The sequence below is a fragment of the Eubalaena glacialis genome, chromosome 3 (genome assembly GCF_028564815.1).
Source record: "Eubalaena glacialis isolate mEubGla1 chromosome 3, mEubGla1.1.hap2.+ XY, whole genome shotgun sequence".
Taxonomy (NCBI): domain Eukaryota; kingdom Metazoa; phylum Chordata; class Mammalia; order Artiodactyla; family Balaenidae; genus Eubalaena; species Eubalaena glacialis.
The window spans coordinates 161418366-161434616 of record NC_083718.1 but is presented as its reverse complement, the minus strand read 5'-3'; the positions used below and the strand labels follow the sequence as shown (position 1 = coordinate 161434616).

Sequence of the window (16251 nt, the reverse complement as noted above, 5' to 3'; positions counted from 1 at the left end):
AAGACCAGGATCCAGTCTTTTCTAAAAGGCTAGTTTGGATCGCAGGCTGAGGGGGAATCCGGACTCCCCAGGATCCCTCTCTTCAAAACATCTGCAGGTTCAGGTGCCCACAGTCCCCCACAACACGTGCTTTGCCATGACAATGCTGTCCCCAGGAGCGCCCTACTCAAAGGCGCATCTATGTGGGAAGGGTGGGGTCAGCTGAGGAAGAAGACTGGCCAGCCCCTCCTCCATCCTTAGCTCCCTGCAGGGCCAAACCACTGGGCAGGACTGAGAGGCTGCGGGCTCACGTCAGCCTCAGAGGGACAGGCCTGCAGCCAAACAGGATCCTGAAGAGCAGCGCTGGAAGACCCTAGAGGGGTCCTCTGCACCAGGGGATAGGGTGGGACATGGAGCGTCTCCAGGCCCCACACCCCCCCCAATCCGGGTGGCATCAGGCGTATCTCTTTTGCACATCAGATTCTTTGTGAAGAAGTGGTTTCGCTATCAGAGCAGCAAACCACAAGAGATGGATAAAACGCTGTGCTGGAAGGCTTGTGAGGAAAAGGGCACTTGCACCTAGTGGGGACAAGATTGCAAATTAGAACCTCATTCTTGGCAGAATATTTAAAATGTGCTTGTCTTTGGCCCAGCAATGTCATGTCTAAAAATCGGTTCTTTGAGGACAAAGATGTATAAACAAGGTGTTTACTGCAGCATGTTTATGAAAATGATAAATGGAGGCCTTCCAAAAGCCATCAGTGGGTGATGGTCAAGTAACAACAGTCTGTCCATGCCAGAGACCACGTGGAGCTGTTAAAATTGAGATGGGGGTGGATCTCTGTGTACTGGTCTAGAAAGACACCTTTGGAGTGAGAAACGAAGGTCTCAGAATAGGGAGACTCATGTCACCATTTATTATTTTAAACACCTCTGTAACATTAGAAAACATATACCTGAATCCATAGGAAAAGGCTACTTACCCCACTGTCAGAGTAGTTGCCTTGGAGAGGGAGGTCAGGAGGAAACTTTTTATTTTAGAAGCTCCCATATTCTTTTCATTTTTTTAAAGCCACAAGCTCTTGTGTATGTATTGTCCTAACTTTGTAATTTAAAAAAAGAGAAGGTATTAAGATTTCTTATCTCATTATTTAGTAGATGGAGGCCAGAGGAGGCAGCGACCCATCCACATGACCTCAACTGCAGCTCTGACCTTGACCTCACCCAAGGATCCTACCTCAGCTGCCCAGTGGCAGGGCCTTGGGGCCAGGAGAGGAGCCATGGCTGCGTAGGTGGGGATGGGTGGAGAGATGGGCTCTGGGGTGCAGGCCAAAGATGTGCTGCAGAGGGAGCAGCTCCCCCCAGGTGTGGAGAGATGTCCCCTGGGAGAACTACCTGTGTGCCGAGATAGCAATCCTTTATCACTGGGTGTCCTGACACCCCTGTTCTAGCTTGGGGCTCTGCCTGGCAGACCCTGGCTCTGCCACCTTCAGAAATGCTGCTGAGAAAAGCCACCCTTCGCTAAGTGCCCTATGGGTGCCACCTCTGGTGCAGTTGCTTGCTGTGGGTGCTGACCTACACTATCTTACTTTGACTGAGGAGACAGTGATGCTTAGTGGTTAAGGCCATGGTCTCTGTAGCCAGACTTCCGGGGCAAAGCCCACCACTGCTACTCACTAGCTAAGTGACCTGGTGTGGGTTACTTAACCTCTCTGGACCTCAATCTTGTTGTCTATATGATGATAAGACAGCATCTCCCCAGAGGGTCGCTGAGGGCTAAAATAACGTGCTTAAACCAAAAAAGTGGAAACAACGCAGACAAATGGATTAACAAAATGTGGTCTGTCTCTATGAGGGAATATTATTCAGTCATGGAAAGGCATGAAATACCGACATATGCTCCAACATAGATGAACCTTGAAAACATTATGCTAAGTGAAAGAAGCCAGACACAAAAGGCCACTTATTGTATGAGTCCATTGATATAAAATGTCCAGAAGAGGCAAATCCATAGCGACAGAAAGTAGATTCCTAATTTATAGGGACCAGGGAAGTGGGATATGGGGAGTCACTGCTAAAGGGTGAGGTATTTCTTTTTGGGGTGATGGAAATGTTCTGGAATTAGATAGTGGTGATGCTTGTATAACTGTGACTACATAAAAAAAACACTGAATTGTACACTTTAAAAGAGTGAATTTTATGGGGTGTGAACTAAGTCCCAATAAAAAATATGCAGCAAAAAAGAATTAGGAATGAATATAAAATTTATGTATAAAAGTAGCACACAGTGTTTATTGCATTGGTGGGAAATGGGACAAACTTAAATATACACCTACAGAGTAACAAATACATATGGTACAGCCTTATGGTGATATGTTATATAGCCACGAATAAAATCTTGTTTTGGAAAATTTTAAAAAGTTAAATAAAGTACTTCGGACAGTGCCTGACACAAGAAGTACCCATAGTGTGTGAGCTGTTATGAATGAACTCCAGGACAAGCCTATAAGGCTGGTCCTCTTATCACCATACAGCGGATGAGAAACAGGCTCAGAGAAGGGATGGGATGTGGCTACACTGCCCTCCTTCTTGTCTGCTGTCGGGGAAGGGCAGAGTCTTGGCTTCAGGCCAGTCTGGGTGCCCATCTTGTCCTGGGTCTGCCACTTTCTAGCTGAAAGGCCCTGGTCCAGCCCGTCTCTGCACCACTCTGAGTCTCTCTTGGCCATGGTGTACTCTCAACCCCCAGCCCATGGAGGGGGGACAGGGTCGCTAGGAGGAGTCTTTGAGAACATGCCGCCCAGCCGGTGGTGCTGTTACCATGTCACTGGGACCAAATGGGTGGAGACTTCAGGAGACAGGATCGCTTCCTCCAGCCCCGCCTGCCTGGAGTAGCGAATCACAGGTCCCTGTGGGTGACCTATGGGCCAGGAGAGGAAGAGCCCCATAAGAAACCTCAGGAGAAGGCAATCCAAGCAGAGGACAGGGGCGTGGCCTTTCTCCTTGCAGATACTTACCCCATTCACTATCCCAGGGCCTTTTTTTAATTGACTGTCCTTGGGAAAGGCATCCCACCTCCCTGGGCCTCGATTTCCCCTGCTGAGCCAGCCCAGCATGGTGGTTATGACAACATGGTCTTGGGGCCCAGACTCTCTAGGTCCAAATCCCAGCTTCCCTGCTTGTGCTTTCTGATTGCAGGATCCTGGTCCGGGAAATTCACCCGTCTGAGCCTCAGTTTCCTTCTGCAAAATGGAGATCATAACGGTACCCACCTCACTGGTCCTTGTAATGATTAGATGAGAAGTGAGTACAACAGGCTTTGCACAGGGCCTGGCACACTTTAAGCCCTCAAGGCCTGTTGCTATTACTGTTACTATTATTGCATTATTTACTGTGAAGGGGCTGGAGGACACGTGTGTGCCTGGAAGCAAGGGGTTGGCCCCGTGGGCCCCTGTCTCTGGGCCTCCCAGCCTGCTGTCCCCGCACACAGTGATAGACGGGCTGGGCCCGTGGCGTCCTGGCAGGCCTGTCCTGGCAGCTGCTCCCACAAGGCGAGGCCCTCCGAGCTTTGGAGAATTAATTAGGCCACATTCCTCTTCCAGAGTTCCTGGCGGGCCCACACATGGCCCCCTTCCGAGCTGCTGAGGGCTCTTGGCTCAGGTCCCTGGCAGGCAGAGGAGAGGCCCACACTCTGCTCTCCCCTGCGAGGGGCTGGGAGGGCCCCTTTGAGCTGGAAGCACTGGCTGGGGAGGCGGGAAGGGCCAAGGGTAAGCCAGCCGCCCAAGGCCAGCTCCTGTCCTGGCTCTCTCCCCTGATTAGCCACCTTCGCTGGCTCCCCATCACTTGAGTTCGAATTCCTGGCACTGGATGCTGTTCCCAGCCTGGCCCTTGCTGATCAGGCTGGCTGCCTCCGTTCAGATTCTTCCATGCTCCAGCCCTTTCCCTCATCCCAGCATGTGCAAACCCTACTCCTTCTCCAAACCCTCCCCTCCCCCCCACCCAGCTGGAAGGGCAGCCCATAACTTACCTACTTCCTGTCCCTTCACTTTGCCCTTGTCTGTCTTCCCTGCCAGCCTGTGAGACGTCAAGGGCAGCAAGTGTGGTTTGATCCAAAGGCATGTTTCAGGCATGGTAATATTCTCCAGGGAGAAATTGTCTGAGGCTGTGGCAAGGTTGGGGGCAGGTGGTGGTGACAGCTGCTGTGGATTTCCCTGCTTGTAGCCCCTCCCCCTGCCAGGCACTCAGGAGGGCACTGCCCATTCCTGCCTGCCCATCTCCAGCCTTCCCCATGCCCCCTCCTTGTTTTGCTCCCTGAGAGGGGCTGAAAATAGCTCCCTTCCCCACAGAGCCTTCACCTCTGCTGTTCCTTCCACCTGGAACACTTATCCACCCTCCTCCTTCACTTGACTGATTCCCTCGAGCTTGGCCTAGACATCACCTCCTTCAGGAAGCCTCCCGGGCTCCCCCACCAGGGGCTCCATCACACTGTGGATCTACCCTCTTAGAGCAGCAGGACAGCATACAAGCTGAGAGCCTTAGATTTAAATCCCAGCTCAGCCACGTATTAGCTGTGAGATTTGGGTGAGTTACTTGACCTTTCAGTTATCTCTTCTCTAAAATGGGAGTAATAATGATAGAACCTGCTGCGTAAGGTAGCTGCGAGGAACCAAGGAATTCACGTGCAGTGAGCACTTAATAAATGTTCGCTATCACTTCTATCTTCATATTAACAGGGCTTTCTTGAAGGGCTCTTCTCTTGGCCTGTGAGGGCAGGGGCTGTGTCTGTCTTGTTCATGAGTCTCTGAACGGTGATTGTTCATAATTGTTAAATGTATGGATGGCCACATTCCAAAGATTCATTGCTCTGATAAGCAGATGACTTTTCTCTACCTAAAACCCTGAGATTCAGAGAGTGAGAAAGCAAGAGTGAAACTAATTCCTTGGGGTTCTTGGCTGAGTGAGGGGGTGGAGGGAGAGGCAGCCCAGGGCAGGAAAGGGCCGGTTTGTAGCCTAGATATGTATCAGGCCACATAGCCCTGGACATGGGACCGGACTCCCCTCTGCCTCTGCTTCCACTTGTGCATGTGACCCGAATAAATCTGGGTCACCCTGTGCCCCCTTCTGGCCTATCTCTGCCTGGTGTTCCAATCAAAAGGAACACAAACTTGGCTCAGAAAGCCTTGACAAAACCTGTAAGAGTTGATGGAAAAGGCAGAAAAAGACAGGAAAAGGGGGAGATTTTGTCCCACAAAATCCAGACAAACTTTCTAAAATGTTGACACCTTTCTTCCCAGGGTTCAATTTGACTTGACAGCTGCTGTTCGTAAATTTTCCTCTGCTTCTTCCAAACTCTATCCCACCTTCCCCCACACTTCTGGGGCCCCGGCTACCTGGAATGTGGTCTAGAAGCAGGCTCAGACTTTGAGTGCCCACGACCCTTGACCCTGCAAACTTCTCATCTCGGGAGAGAGGTATGGCTGGCGGAGGGCTAGAGCAGGACTCTCTTTAGTGCAGGGCCCAAGCCAGGGGCCCCCGTTTCCTGAAAATCAGGATCCAGGGGATTATGTTATCTTCTTGCCTTTACCTGCTTCCTGGGCCTCCTCTCCTCCCTTTAATCATCTCTGTCACTTAATCACTTGGGTCGCTGATCTCTGAACTCTGGCCAGGGCAGTGAATGCCTGATTCCCTGGACCTCTGACACACCCTCAACCTACATTGCTCTGCCTGGCCTCTATCGCACCTGCCATCCTGGGGTTGCCCCACACAGCTGCCTAGCCTGGCCTTTGGCTGTTGCTTTGGGATTTCCAAGGGGGCAGGGTCATTTTGAATGGGATGCTGGGCCTCTGGGGAGTGAGATTCCCCTGGCGTCAGGCTCAGTGAGATTTGAGAGGTGTGCTGGGATCCTGGGCTGCAGTAGGAAGTAAGTGACTAGGCCAGCTCCATCACACCAACCCTCACCACCCAGAATGGACCCCTAAGGGCCAGTAGTGAACTTGCTTCTCTGTCTTCTGTCTCCTCATTTGCTCTTGCCCTGTGCGGCCCTCTGGTGACATTTTTCCAAAGCCGGGCTCTGACCAGGTCCCCGGTGCTGGCAGATCTTTCATGGGTCCCCAGGGCCCATGAAAGAAGATCCAGCCTCCTTACTTTGGCCTCCAGGGTGTTCTGGCTTCATGTCCTGCTGCTATCTCCCCCGACCATGTTCTGGCCACATGGGGTCCTCCATGGGGAATGCCATTGTCACTCCCACTGCCAAACTTTTACCCTTCCTGTCTCCTCTGTCTGGGGCTCCCTCTTCATTTTCTTTCTATTGATTTGAGTCTCACTCTTCTTTGAGGCCATGGCAGTAGCATCTTAGTCCTGAGTCTTTCTCTGACCACTCCTCTGCAGCCCAGCCAGCCCCAATCTCCCCTCCCCTCAGGTCCTGCAGCTCTGTGCCTGTCCCACTCGTTACATCATCACCACTGATGGCCTGACAAGCAGCTCCAGCCTTGTATCAGGCCCACGACTGAGCCCAGCACCGTAACTTATCCATTTAGGGTTCACACCAGCTCTACAAGGTGCAGACTATTGTTTTCCATTCTATAGATTAAAAAACTGAGGCTCAGAAAGAGAAAGATTTGTTCAGTGTCATATTACAGCGGTGATCCATGAATTCAATCAACAAATATTTATTCAATACGTACATACGTACATGTGTACCACAGACTCTGGGTTCAAATCCTGATGCTGCCACTTACTTGCTGTGTGACCTTAGGCAAGTCAATCACCTTCTTTATGCATTAGTTTCCTCATCTGTAAAATGGGGATCATAAAGGTACCTATGTCATAGGATCGTGGCAAGGATGAAGTGAGTTCATCTGGATAAAGTGCCAGTATACAGTAGGAGCTTAATATGTGTCAACATGTTATTCTCCCATGAGGGGGTCGGGGCTGGCTTCATGGACAAGGCAGGCTTAGAGTAGTGTGTAAAGAATTATTTTTCAAGAGCTGGCCCAGGCCACAGCCTGCCATTCCCAGCAGAGGCCGGCCGGGGGAAAAGGGAACAGCTTGCTTGCAGGGGGATTCGGCAGTAACGGAGGCTATGGGTCTAGGCAGCTGCCAGCGGGGGTGGCCCTGGCTTCTGACCATCCCTGGGACTCAGGTGGGCAGCTTCTTGGGCCTTGGCATGATTGGCCAACCCGGTCCTAGAGCCCTGGGCTTCTTAAGTCAGAGAAGTGTTGAATGGCCCCAGCAGGGTCTGTCCCAGGCCCAGGGTGAGGGACAAGGGCCAGGCTGTGACTCCATCACAACACCCATCACCGGCCAGTAGGGCTGCACACAGCCTTGGAATCCCTCCGACCCCAGCCCTCACTGGAGAGATTTGCTCCAGACCTCAGGGGTGGCCCCTGGCGGGACAGGGCAACTAGAGCAGAAGTGGGTCCTGGCACCCTCATAGTCTTGACTCCTTCCAAACATGCTCTTGGGAAAGGTCTGGCCATCGCTTACTGGCCTGATGGAAACATAGGTCCTGGAACCCTGGATGTCAAAGTTGCAAATGTCTGATTAAAAAGAATGAAATAATGCCATTTGTAGCAACATGGATGGACCTGGAGATTATCATTCTAAGTGAAGTAAGTCAGAGAAAGACAAATATCATATCATATCACTTATATGTGGAATCTAAAAATAATGATACAAATGAACTTATTTACAAAACAGAAACAGATTCACAGTCTTAGAAAATAAACTTATGATTACCAAAGGGGAAAGGTGGGGGGAAGGGATAAATTGGGAGTTTGGGATTGACATATACACACCACTATATTTAAAATAGATAACCAACAAGGACCTACTGTATAGCACAGGGAACTCTGCTCAATATTCTGTAATAACCTAAATGGGAAAAGAATTTGAAAAGACTAGATACATGTATATGTATAACTGAATCACTTTGCTGTACACCTGAAACTAGCATAACACTGTTAATCAACTATACCCCAATATAAAATAAACTTAAAAAAAAAAAAGCTGCAAATGGCTGTCCAGGCACATGATAGACAAAAGTCCAGAGAGGGTGGGTTAGCAACCAGAGATGCCCAGCCAGGGCACAGGGGCGTGGAACTCAGGGCTTCAGCCACCTGTCTCAGGCTCTTTTCTTCCCCTTCCTGTGTTCCCTTCACTTCCAAGCAGCCCCTTCCTGAGAGATGCCTCCCACCCCCTCCTCAGCCAAGACAAAATACTAGAGTACCCTTTCATTGTTTATTACAAACACAAGTTCGCAGGTAAATAATTGAGAGTCTAAAAAAATACATTAAAATAAATAATCGGAATTTTCAAAGTTCTCAGAGCAAATAAGTTATGTACAGACAGGTGAAGCAGACCAGGCCCTTCTCATCAGGAGTGTCCCCGGGTATGAGGGTACAAGGAATCTGGGGAGGGAGAGCTGGAGGGGACAGACGGGGCCCAACTGGGACTTCAGTGCTGGATAGACCCATCCAGCCTCTACAGCTGGCTTAGTTGTGAACGTCCACCACCGCACATCATTCCTGGTTTGCAGCCACTAGACAGGACACCTCTTGGAATGTGGCCCCCAGGTTAGCGCACTCCCCACGCCGTTCCTTTCAGCAGGGCTGTCGGGCCAGAGCCAGCATGGGGGTCCGGGCTGCAGCCTGGGGGCTGATGGCTTTCCTGGGCAGTGGGAGGGCATGGAGCTGCCTTGAGGCAGGCCCCCTCCACAGGGCGAGGAGGCCAGAGCTTGTGCCATCTCCAGCAGGTGGGTTTCCTGGCCCAGGAAACAGGCGGAGGGTCTCCCAGCCCTAGGATGCCCCTCTCCCCCCGGCTCCACACAGGCTTTCTTCCCAGAGTTCCTCCAGCTTCCAGAGCTATCTCTTCCTCCACCTGGAGTGTGTAGGCCTGGGCTCCCTTGTTGCCTTCTGCTGTTGCCTAGCAAAGCGGATCTGGGCTGCAGAAATGTCCCTGGAATCGAGAGAGGTCAATTAAGCATCTCAGGAAATATAGATCACTTGAGAGTTCCCTGTGAGAGGCAGCGGCCATAGGGGACGGATCCCTTACTCATAGCCATGGGGTCAGCGGGTGGCCACAGCTGACCCTGAAAACAAGGTCTGAACGTCAAGGAGAGGCCAGACCAGGTTAGAAGCTGCTCTGCCCACAGGGAGCTTTGGCAGAACTGATGTCCAACATCAAGTGCCACCAGAGTGACTGGACGGCTAAGAGCAGCCCAGTGGATCCCCCCGACGGCCTTCCCGCTTCCACACCTCTGTCCGCGCCGCTCCTTCCAGGCTGCTTACCTTCCGCTCACCCAGACTCCACCTCCTAAAACTCCCATTCCTCCAGGTCCAGCTCAAGGTGGTCCAACCCAGACATGTACGGGTCCTAGCTGCCCTTTGAACTTGGCTGAGACCCTGGTGGGGACTCTGGTGTCATCCAAGTGGCCTCATCCCGGCTCAAGGCATTCTAGACTGGGAGCTAGGAGGCTGGCTTTGGCTCCCAGCTATGGGAACTTGGGCAAGGGTCTCAACCTCCCTGAGCCCCTTTCTTGGTCTGTAAAATAAAATCAGGCCTCAACTTGTGTGAGGCTGAGTATAGGTTGGCAAAGCAAACTCTTTGCTGATGACGAAGTGCCAAACACTTGCAAAGTCCTATCTTGAACTTTTTCATCCTAAGACAGTTCCTAAGTATACGCTGGGTCCTACCTATCCCGCCATCCTGCCTTTTCTCCTATGTTTCTGCCTCACCACAGAAATGGGAGCCCCCGAGGGGCCAGGCTGCACCCCGGCACTGGCCAGCCCCGAGGAGCCCTCAGGGACAGAGGTGGGGATGGCAAAGGCCTCCAGAGCTCCCTCAGGCCAGGCCCTGTTTGAGTGTCTTCATGTGTGTCAACTTGTCTAACCTACAACAAGCCCATGAGGTGGATGCACTATTGTCCCCGCCTCACAGACAGGAATTGGAAGCACAGAGAAGTTAAGTGATAAGACCAAGGTCACAAAGCTTGTTTGTGGTAGGGCTGGGGTTCAAGTCAGGAAGTTCTGGCTCAGAAGCTGCCCCTTTAGCCACTGTGCTACATGGTTGCTGTGGGGTTTCTTTCTTTTTTTTTCTTTTTTTCTTTTTGGCTGCGTTGGGTCTTCATTGCTGCGCGCGGGCTTTCTCTAGTTGCGGCGAGCAGGGGCTACTCTTTGTTGTGGTACGCGGGCTTCTCATTGCTGTGGCTTCTCTTGTTGCGGAGCACAGGCTCTTGGCCCGCGGGCTTCAGTAGTTGTGGCACGTGGGCTCAGTAGTCGTGGCTCGTGGGCTCAGTAGTTGTGGCTCGTGGGCTCTAGCGCGCAGGCTCAGTAGTTGTGGCGCACGGGCTTAGTTGCTCCACGGCACGTGGGATCTTCCCGGACCAGGGCTCGAACCCGTGTGCCCTGCATTGGCAGGCGGATTCTTAACCACTGCGCCACCAGGGAAGCCCGGCTGTGGGGTTTCTGTTCTCAAGTCAGTTTGGTTGGACAAACGTTCATGGGCACCTCCTGGGTGCCAAGCCTTGAGCTGAGCCATGCTGAGGCCGCCAGGGAGGCAATCCAGTCTGGGACACAGAGAGGAGCAGGCCGGGTAGTTGGCCCCTCTGGACCCCAGCATGTGGGAGATGCTTGATTCAGACACAGGCTGAATGAACACCTGTGGACCTTCCACAGTCACAAGCCCTCGAACCCTCTATAAAAGTCCACTTCCAGGTCTGGTGGTAACAAAGAGCATAGTGGTTAAGAGCACAGGCTCTGGAGTTAGCCAGATGACCGCTTGCTGTGTGACCTTGGGCAAACACCTTCACCTCTCTGAGCTTCTATTGGGAAATGTGCAAGGCATACAGAAGATGCTCAATCAGTGCAGGTGCCCCTCACCTCAGCTGCTGGAGGAGCTCTCCTGCTGTGGCCCATGTCTTGCCAGCCTGGAACATGGCTGCAGAGGACCCGCTGCCTGGGACTGCCACAGCTTCAGTCCTAAACGAACAGCATTAGGGCCCAAGTGAGGGGCTGTCCAGGGCCCCGAGGCCACCTGGCTGCAGGCCTGGCCCAGCCGCCACCCCCCGACCCGCCCTCAGGAGCAGATCCATTTCCACCCTGGGCACCTGGCATCCTTCCTTTCCCAGGTGGGGTGGGGACTGAGGAAAACTGAGCTACCGGGAATGTGTTCTTAGCCTCAGAAAGAGGCAGCTGGGTGGCTGGCCTTCCCAGAATCCAGCCACCTGCAGCTGAGCCGGGCCCTTTGCAGGGGAAACTGAGGCAGGGGTGGAGCCACAGCTGGAGTCTCAGGGGAGGAGTTTCTCATAAACTGTCATGGGAACAGGAGGCTAGGGATCGTGAAGTCAGTTTCTACTTTCCCAAATGCTCCAAGTGGAGGAGGGAAGGAAGAAAGTCTCCATCCCTTTTATAGACGGGAAAACTGAGGCCCAGAGGGTTCAGAGACTTGGCAAAGGCTCTCCCAGCAGCTCTGTGACAACTCTGGGATGGTGCCATGGCCTCCCAACTCTGAATGTTACTTCTCAACCGAGAAAGCTCCGAAGTTCCCTGAGCCTCAGGTCCGAACCCAAAACCCAGTGGACAAGGCTGAAGGCCCAGCTCTCCGTCTGACTAGCTGTGTGGCCTGACAGGACAAGTCCTGTCCCCTCTCTGGGCCTGAGCTGCCTCAGCTGTCACCTAGGGAGAATCCCCCCTGCCCAGGAGTAGGGACGTAATGCTCTCAGAAGCCCCCAGAGCTGGGTAATGAGGGGGGTGGTACTCAGGGGCGACTGGTTCCCCGCAGGAAGGTATGCTGTCCAACAACCCAGGGCAGCCTCCGGGCCCCTAGGACCCTGCTCCTCCCGCCCCCATTTAGTCACTCTGCTCCTCTGCTGGCCTCCCAGACACCCTGCCCTCCAGGGCAGATCCAGGTCAGCAGCCACCCCTGGGCCCTGCAGGCTGGGTGCCCACTTACCAGGGCCTTCGATGGCAGAAGGTGGCACAGGCAGGGTCCCTGGCGCTGTAGCATTCACAGCGCCTTGGCAGAGAGCGGCGTTGGCGTCTTGGCGGGTTTCCCAGGCCGTAAGGAGCTGTCTGTCTGTGGGCGGGCAGCCAGCAAGGTAGTGGTATAGGGTGGAGAGAGAGAGAGAAATTGAGAGAGAGGATTAGATAAAACAGGACCACTGGCAAGCTGAGACTGTCCACACTGCACACTGGGGTGGCCACCCATGCCACCAGCGTGGCAGCAAAAGTAACCAGCTCCTGACCTCAAGAAGTCCCACCTCAGGCTCCTCCTTCGGTGCCAGGTGGCCCAGGGCAAGACCCTTCCCCTCTCTGGGCCTTTGCTCCCCCTCAACTCCCCCGGTCCTGCTCAGTAGGACCCTCAGCATGGGGAGGAGGGCGTGGAAGCTGTCCTTCCTGCCCCTCGCCGCCCTCCCGGACAGGAACGTGAGCTGATGGAAGCAGCTGGTCCCCCTGTGCTCAGAGAAGACCCTCAGCTTGTCCTGGAGGCGGGGAGGAAATGCCATCTCACAGAAGTAAACACGCAGGCTCACAGCTAAGCTGCCCCCACCTGGTCACCACTTGCCTGGAAGGGTGACAAATGTTTCTTAGAGTCTGTTTTACTGTTGTTGTTTTTTTAAAAGTTTTATTGGAGTATAGTTGCTTCACAATGTTGTGTTAGTTTCTACTATACAGCAAAGTTGTTTCTTAGAATTTTGACTTAAAAATGGTGTGTGTGTGTGTGTGTGTGTGTGTGTGTGTGTGATCAGCTGAGATCGAGTTCAGATTCAGTCTGGCCAAGGTGGGCCAGGGGCAGGGCAGGGGCCCTGTGGCCGGTTGGACCAGCACCTTGGGTGCCAGTGCTAATTTTAGACGATGTGATTGGAGCTGTAAAGACTCCAGGTAGACCCAGCACGCAGGGACTGGTAGAGTTCCCGCCCTGAGCCAGTGTTTGGATGCGGATTAGCTCCACACACGCTTACGTGCCGGGCTTCTCTTGTCTTTTGTAATTTGGGGAAGGGAAAAAAAAACACAAACACAGAGAAACTTCAACTTGAAGTATGCAGTGGCCCGGAGGCAGTGCGGGTGCAGACAGAACAGACAGCCCTGGGCCCGCACCCTGGCTCTGCCAGGTGACACAGAGCAGGTTTCTCATCTGTCATTTGGCGACAACAGCAGTACCTGCCTCATGGGGAGGATGGGGGTGGAGGGCGGCTCATGAGATGATAATGCACAAGCAGTGCTTGGCGTAGGGACTGGTGCAGTCAGGACGTGGGTGCTGTCATTGATCGTATTATTCTTGGAACATTACGCAGAGGCAGCATGGCAGAGCCGCTGTGAGCTCTGGCATCCGCAGACCTAGGATGGAGCCTCCGCCTACCACTTACTCCTTCCTGTGTGATCTTGGGAGAGGCACCTAACCCCTCTGAGCCTCAGTACCCTGATCTGGAAAATGGAGCCAATACTTTCTTACCAGGCTATTGTGAGGATTCTCATGAGACAGCCCTCTATATTGCCCAGGCAGCCCCCACGTAGGAGTTGAAGCAATAGCTGATTGCTATTGATATTAACCCAATACCCCCGGGGAGAGCTGTAGTGTGCCAGAGGTTCCCCGGAATGCCCCCTGCCCCCTGCAGCCCCACTTGGATCCCCAGGGAAGCTCACCCGGGAGTGTTCACCCAGATGATGTCCAGGTGGCAAAAGTAGACGCACTCCTTGTCGAGCCAGGAGCTGCAGGAGCAACGGCGAGGCCGCAGGTGGGAGCCTCGGGCACGGGGCAAGGGCGCTGGCTGCTCTGGGGCGTGGGGGGCAGCGGCCTGGCTCTTGCCTGCATGCACAGGAGGGAGAGAGAGGTGGAGAGGTGGGTCAAGGCGCCTGGCACAGCTGGGATGGGGGCCCCGCCGGGCTCCTCCTCTTGCATAATTGAGGAAGTTGGCATTCTCACTGCTCAGGAGCTCCGGGACAGCCCGGGGAAGCCCCAGCGGCTCTGGGTGGGAAAGGCTAGTGGCTGCCCTGGGACTGCATCACCTCTAATTGCACAGCCCCATGCAGCCACCGTGCTGCGGGGCTCCTGCCCCTGTATGCCCTCAGCTGGCTTGGAGGGCACAGCAGCCCCAGGGGGAGACACAGACAAACAAACCCAGAGGCTGCTTCAGCAGCCGAGGCCAGGGGGCTCACCTTCGTGCAGGGCCACGAGCAGGGCTACAGCGATGGAGCACCAGGCGGTGGGCATGGCGACCATGGTGGTGGCGGAGCGGGCAGGCTGGACCGGAGCAGGGAGTGCGCCTGTTGCCAGCGTCCTGCTGCCAAGCTGAGCCGATAGCTCATTGCCCTGGTGTCCTGGCTGCCACTTATAACCCCAGGCACGGCCCCGCCCCTGCCCGTCCGCCCTGCGCCGCTGCACCGGTGGGCCGGGAGCCAGGGGCACCGCCTCCTCCCAGGGCGCCTGGCCCGCCCCAGCCCCCGCGGTGTGGGGAACGGGACGGGGGAGGAAAGAGAGGGGAGGGAAGGCCCCTGCTCCTCCCTCTGAGCATGGAGCACCTCCCGGAGTCCTGAGGCTCCCCTGCTGCCCCCAGGGACTCCTCCCAGTCCCACTGGACCTCCTCAGATAATCCCCCAAGTGCCCTGAGCCCCCTCCCTCACTCTCCGAGGCTGCTCCACAGGTCTTGCCCAGAGCTGAGAGTTTGGAGTGAGAGGTCCCATGAGCAAAACCTCCCTTTCCTTGGAGGAGACCCTGCTTTCCTGCCTGCCTACTGCCAACCAGGTGGTGGGTGTCCCTTCGGTGGTGTGAGAGGTAAAAGATCTGCTCAAGGCTGTGTGGCCTTGGGCAAGTCAGAGCCCTCTCTGGGCCTGCTTTCCCCAGTGAAGGACACAGCTCACCCCTGACCTCCGACCAGCCTGGAGTTGCTTCCTCCCCCCTCCCCCAGGAAGTGCCCTTCTTCCCTTGTTCCCCAGCCCCCAGCACCCCCCCCACCCCCCGGGGCCTGGGAACAGGAATTCCGGTCCCCTCCAGAACCTGTTCAGTTGAGCGGCCACAGCCAAAGACATCTCTCCTCGGCCTCAGTTACCGTGTTTGCAAAACAAAGCCAAAATGGTGGGTGCTTAACCTGTTTGGCTCATAGACTCCCTTGATACTAAGAAGGGGCCTTCAGAGCCCTTTCCAGAGAGATGGCTGGTGGGCACACACACCAAGTGCCCCTTAGAAGGCCTCCCATCTCGGACATGACAGGATGACTTGGCTCACCTCTGTGACTTTCTGCAAAAAAGGCAAAGTGGTGGAGGGGCTCCCTGGGGGCCAGTGTTCTGCTCCTGCCCCTCTGCTGGCTCAGAATCCACCCTTCTCAGGGACCCTGTCTTCAGGCACAAGAGGAAAGGCCCTCTCATTTCTCGGAACTCCCAGAACCCGTGCTCTTATGCCTGACTCATGACATTGGGCTTATCTTCTCAATGATCTCGAGGTCCAGAACTCCAGAGACGGCTGGGGCTGGAGCCTGCCTGCCACACAGTAAGAGCCTCTGAGTGAGTGCTCTCCGAGGGAGGGGGGAATGAATGAATAAAGACCTGGATTTGAACTGTGGAAATTCAGGAACCCAGGCTGCCCAAGTTTTAGTTCCTGTGTTCAGCTGGTCCTTTACCATTAGACATTTAGGAAGGGAGAAATAGATGACCATGAAAAAACAGGCAGTTTTGTTTCTTCCCAGGGGGTGTGTGTGTGTGTGTACACACGTATGTACGCGATCCTGGTAGAGCAGGGCAGAACGGGACAAAGAAGGGAGAAACTTCCTTCCCCTAGGCTGGCTCAGGCTGCAGTGCAAGCAGAAACAAACATTTCTGAGCACCTACTGTGTGCTCAGGGCACTACAAACCCCTCTCCTTCACAGCCCTGGGACACAGCTCTTCTCCTCTGGGTACAAGCTCCACTGCTGCCCGGGAGAAAATGGAGACTCTGACAAGAGCCCAGCCTGGCCAAGGTCACACAGCTGGTGGACGCAGAGCCCGGATCGGAACTTGGGTCTTGGTCTCTCCAGTAAACCACAGTGACTCCCCTCCCAGTGCTCATGCCCTACCCTGCCTGGTGCCTCTCTAAGAATTTAGAAGAGTATTTCTGGAATGAGGTGAGCAATGCTCTCAGTCATTTCTATGAGTCTCCAAGGGAATATAAATACGGAATTAAGGGAGGTTAGGCTTGGGGTCGGGGGTGGGGGGAAAGAGGATTCGAACTACTGAACCGTGAAGAGAAGACAGAGGAAAAGCAGGTCAGCGGGGAGAAGGAGGGGATCAGGGAGGGGAAGAAAATAAA

General features: G+C 54.2%; 1 protein-coding gene across 1 annotated transcript; it reads right to left on the bottom strand.

The window, feature by feature from the left end:
• Positions 1–8235: 8235 nt before the first annotated feature.
• On the bottom strand, positions 8236–14268 carry EDN2 (endothelin 2). The gene is made up of 5 exons (XM_061186709.1): positions 14130–14268; positions 13617–13779; positions 11926–12048; positions 10854–10952; positions 8236–8931 (listed from the first exon to the last, which is right to left on the bottom strand). Exons 1-5 carry the CDS (start codon positions 14191–14193, stop codon positions 8838–8840), a joined length of 543 nt encoding a protein of 180 aa, XP_061042692.1. The 5' UTR covers positions 14194–14268; the 3' UTR covers positions 8236–8837.
• Between the last annotated feature and the right edge of the window lie 1983 nt (positions 14269–16251).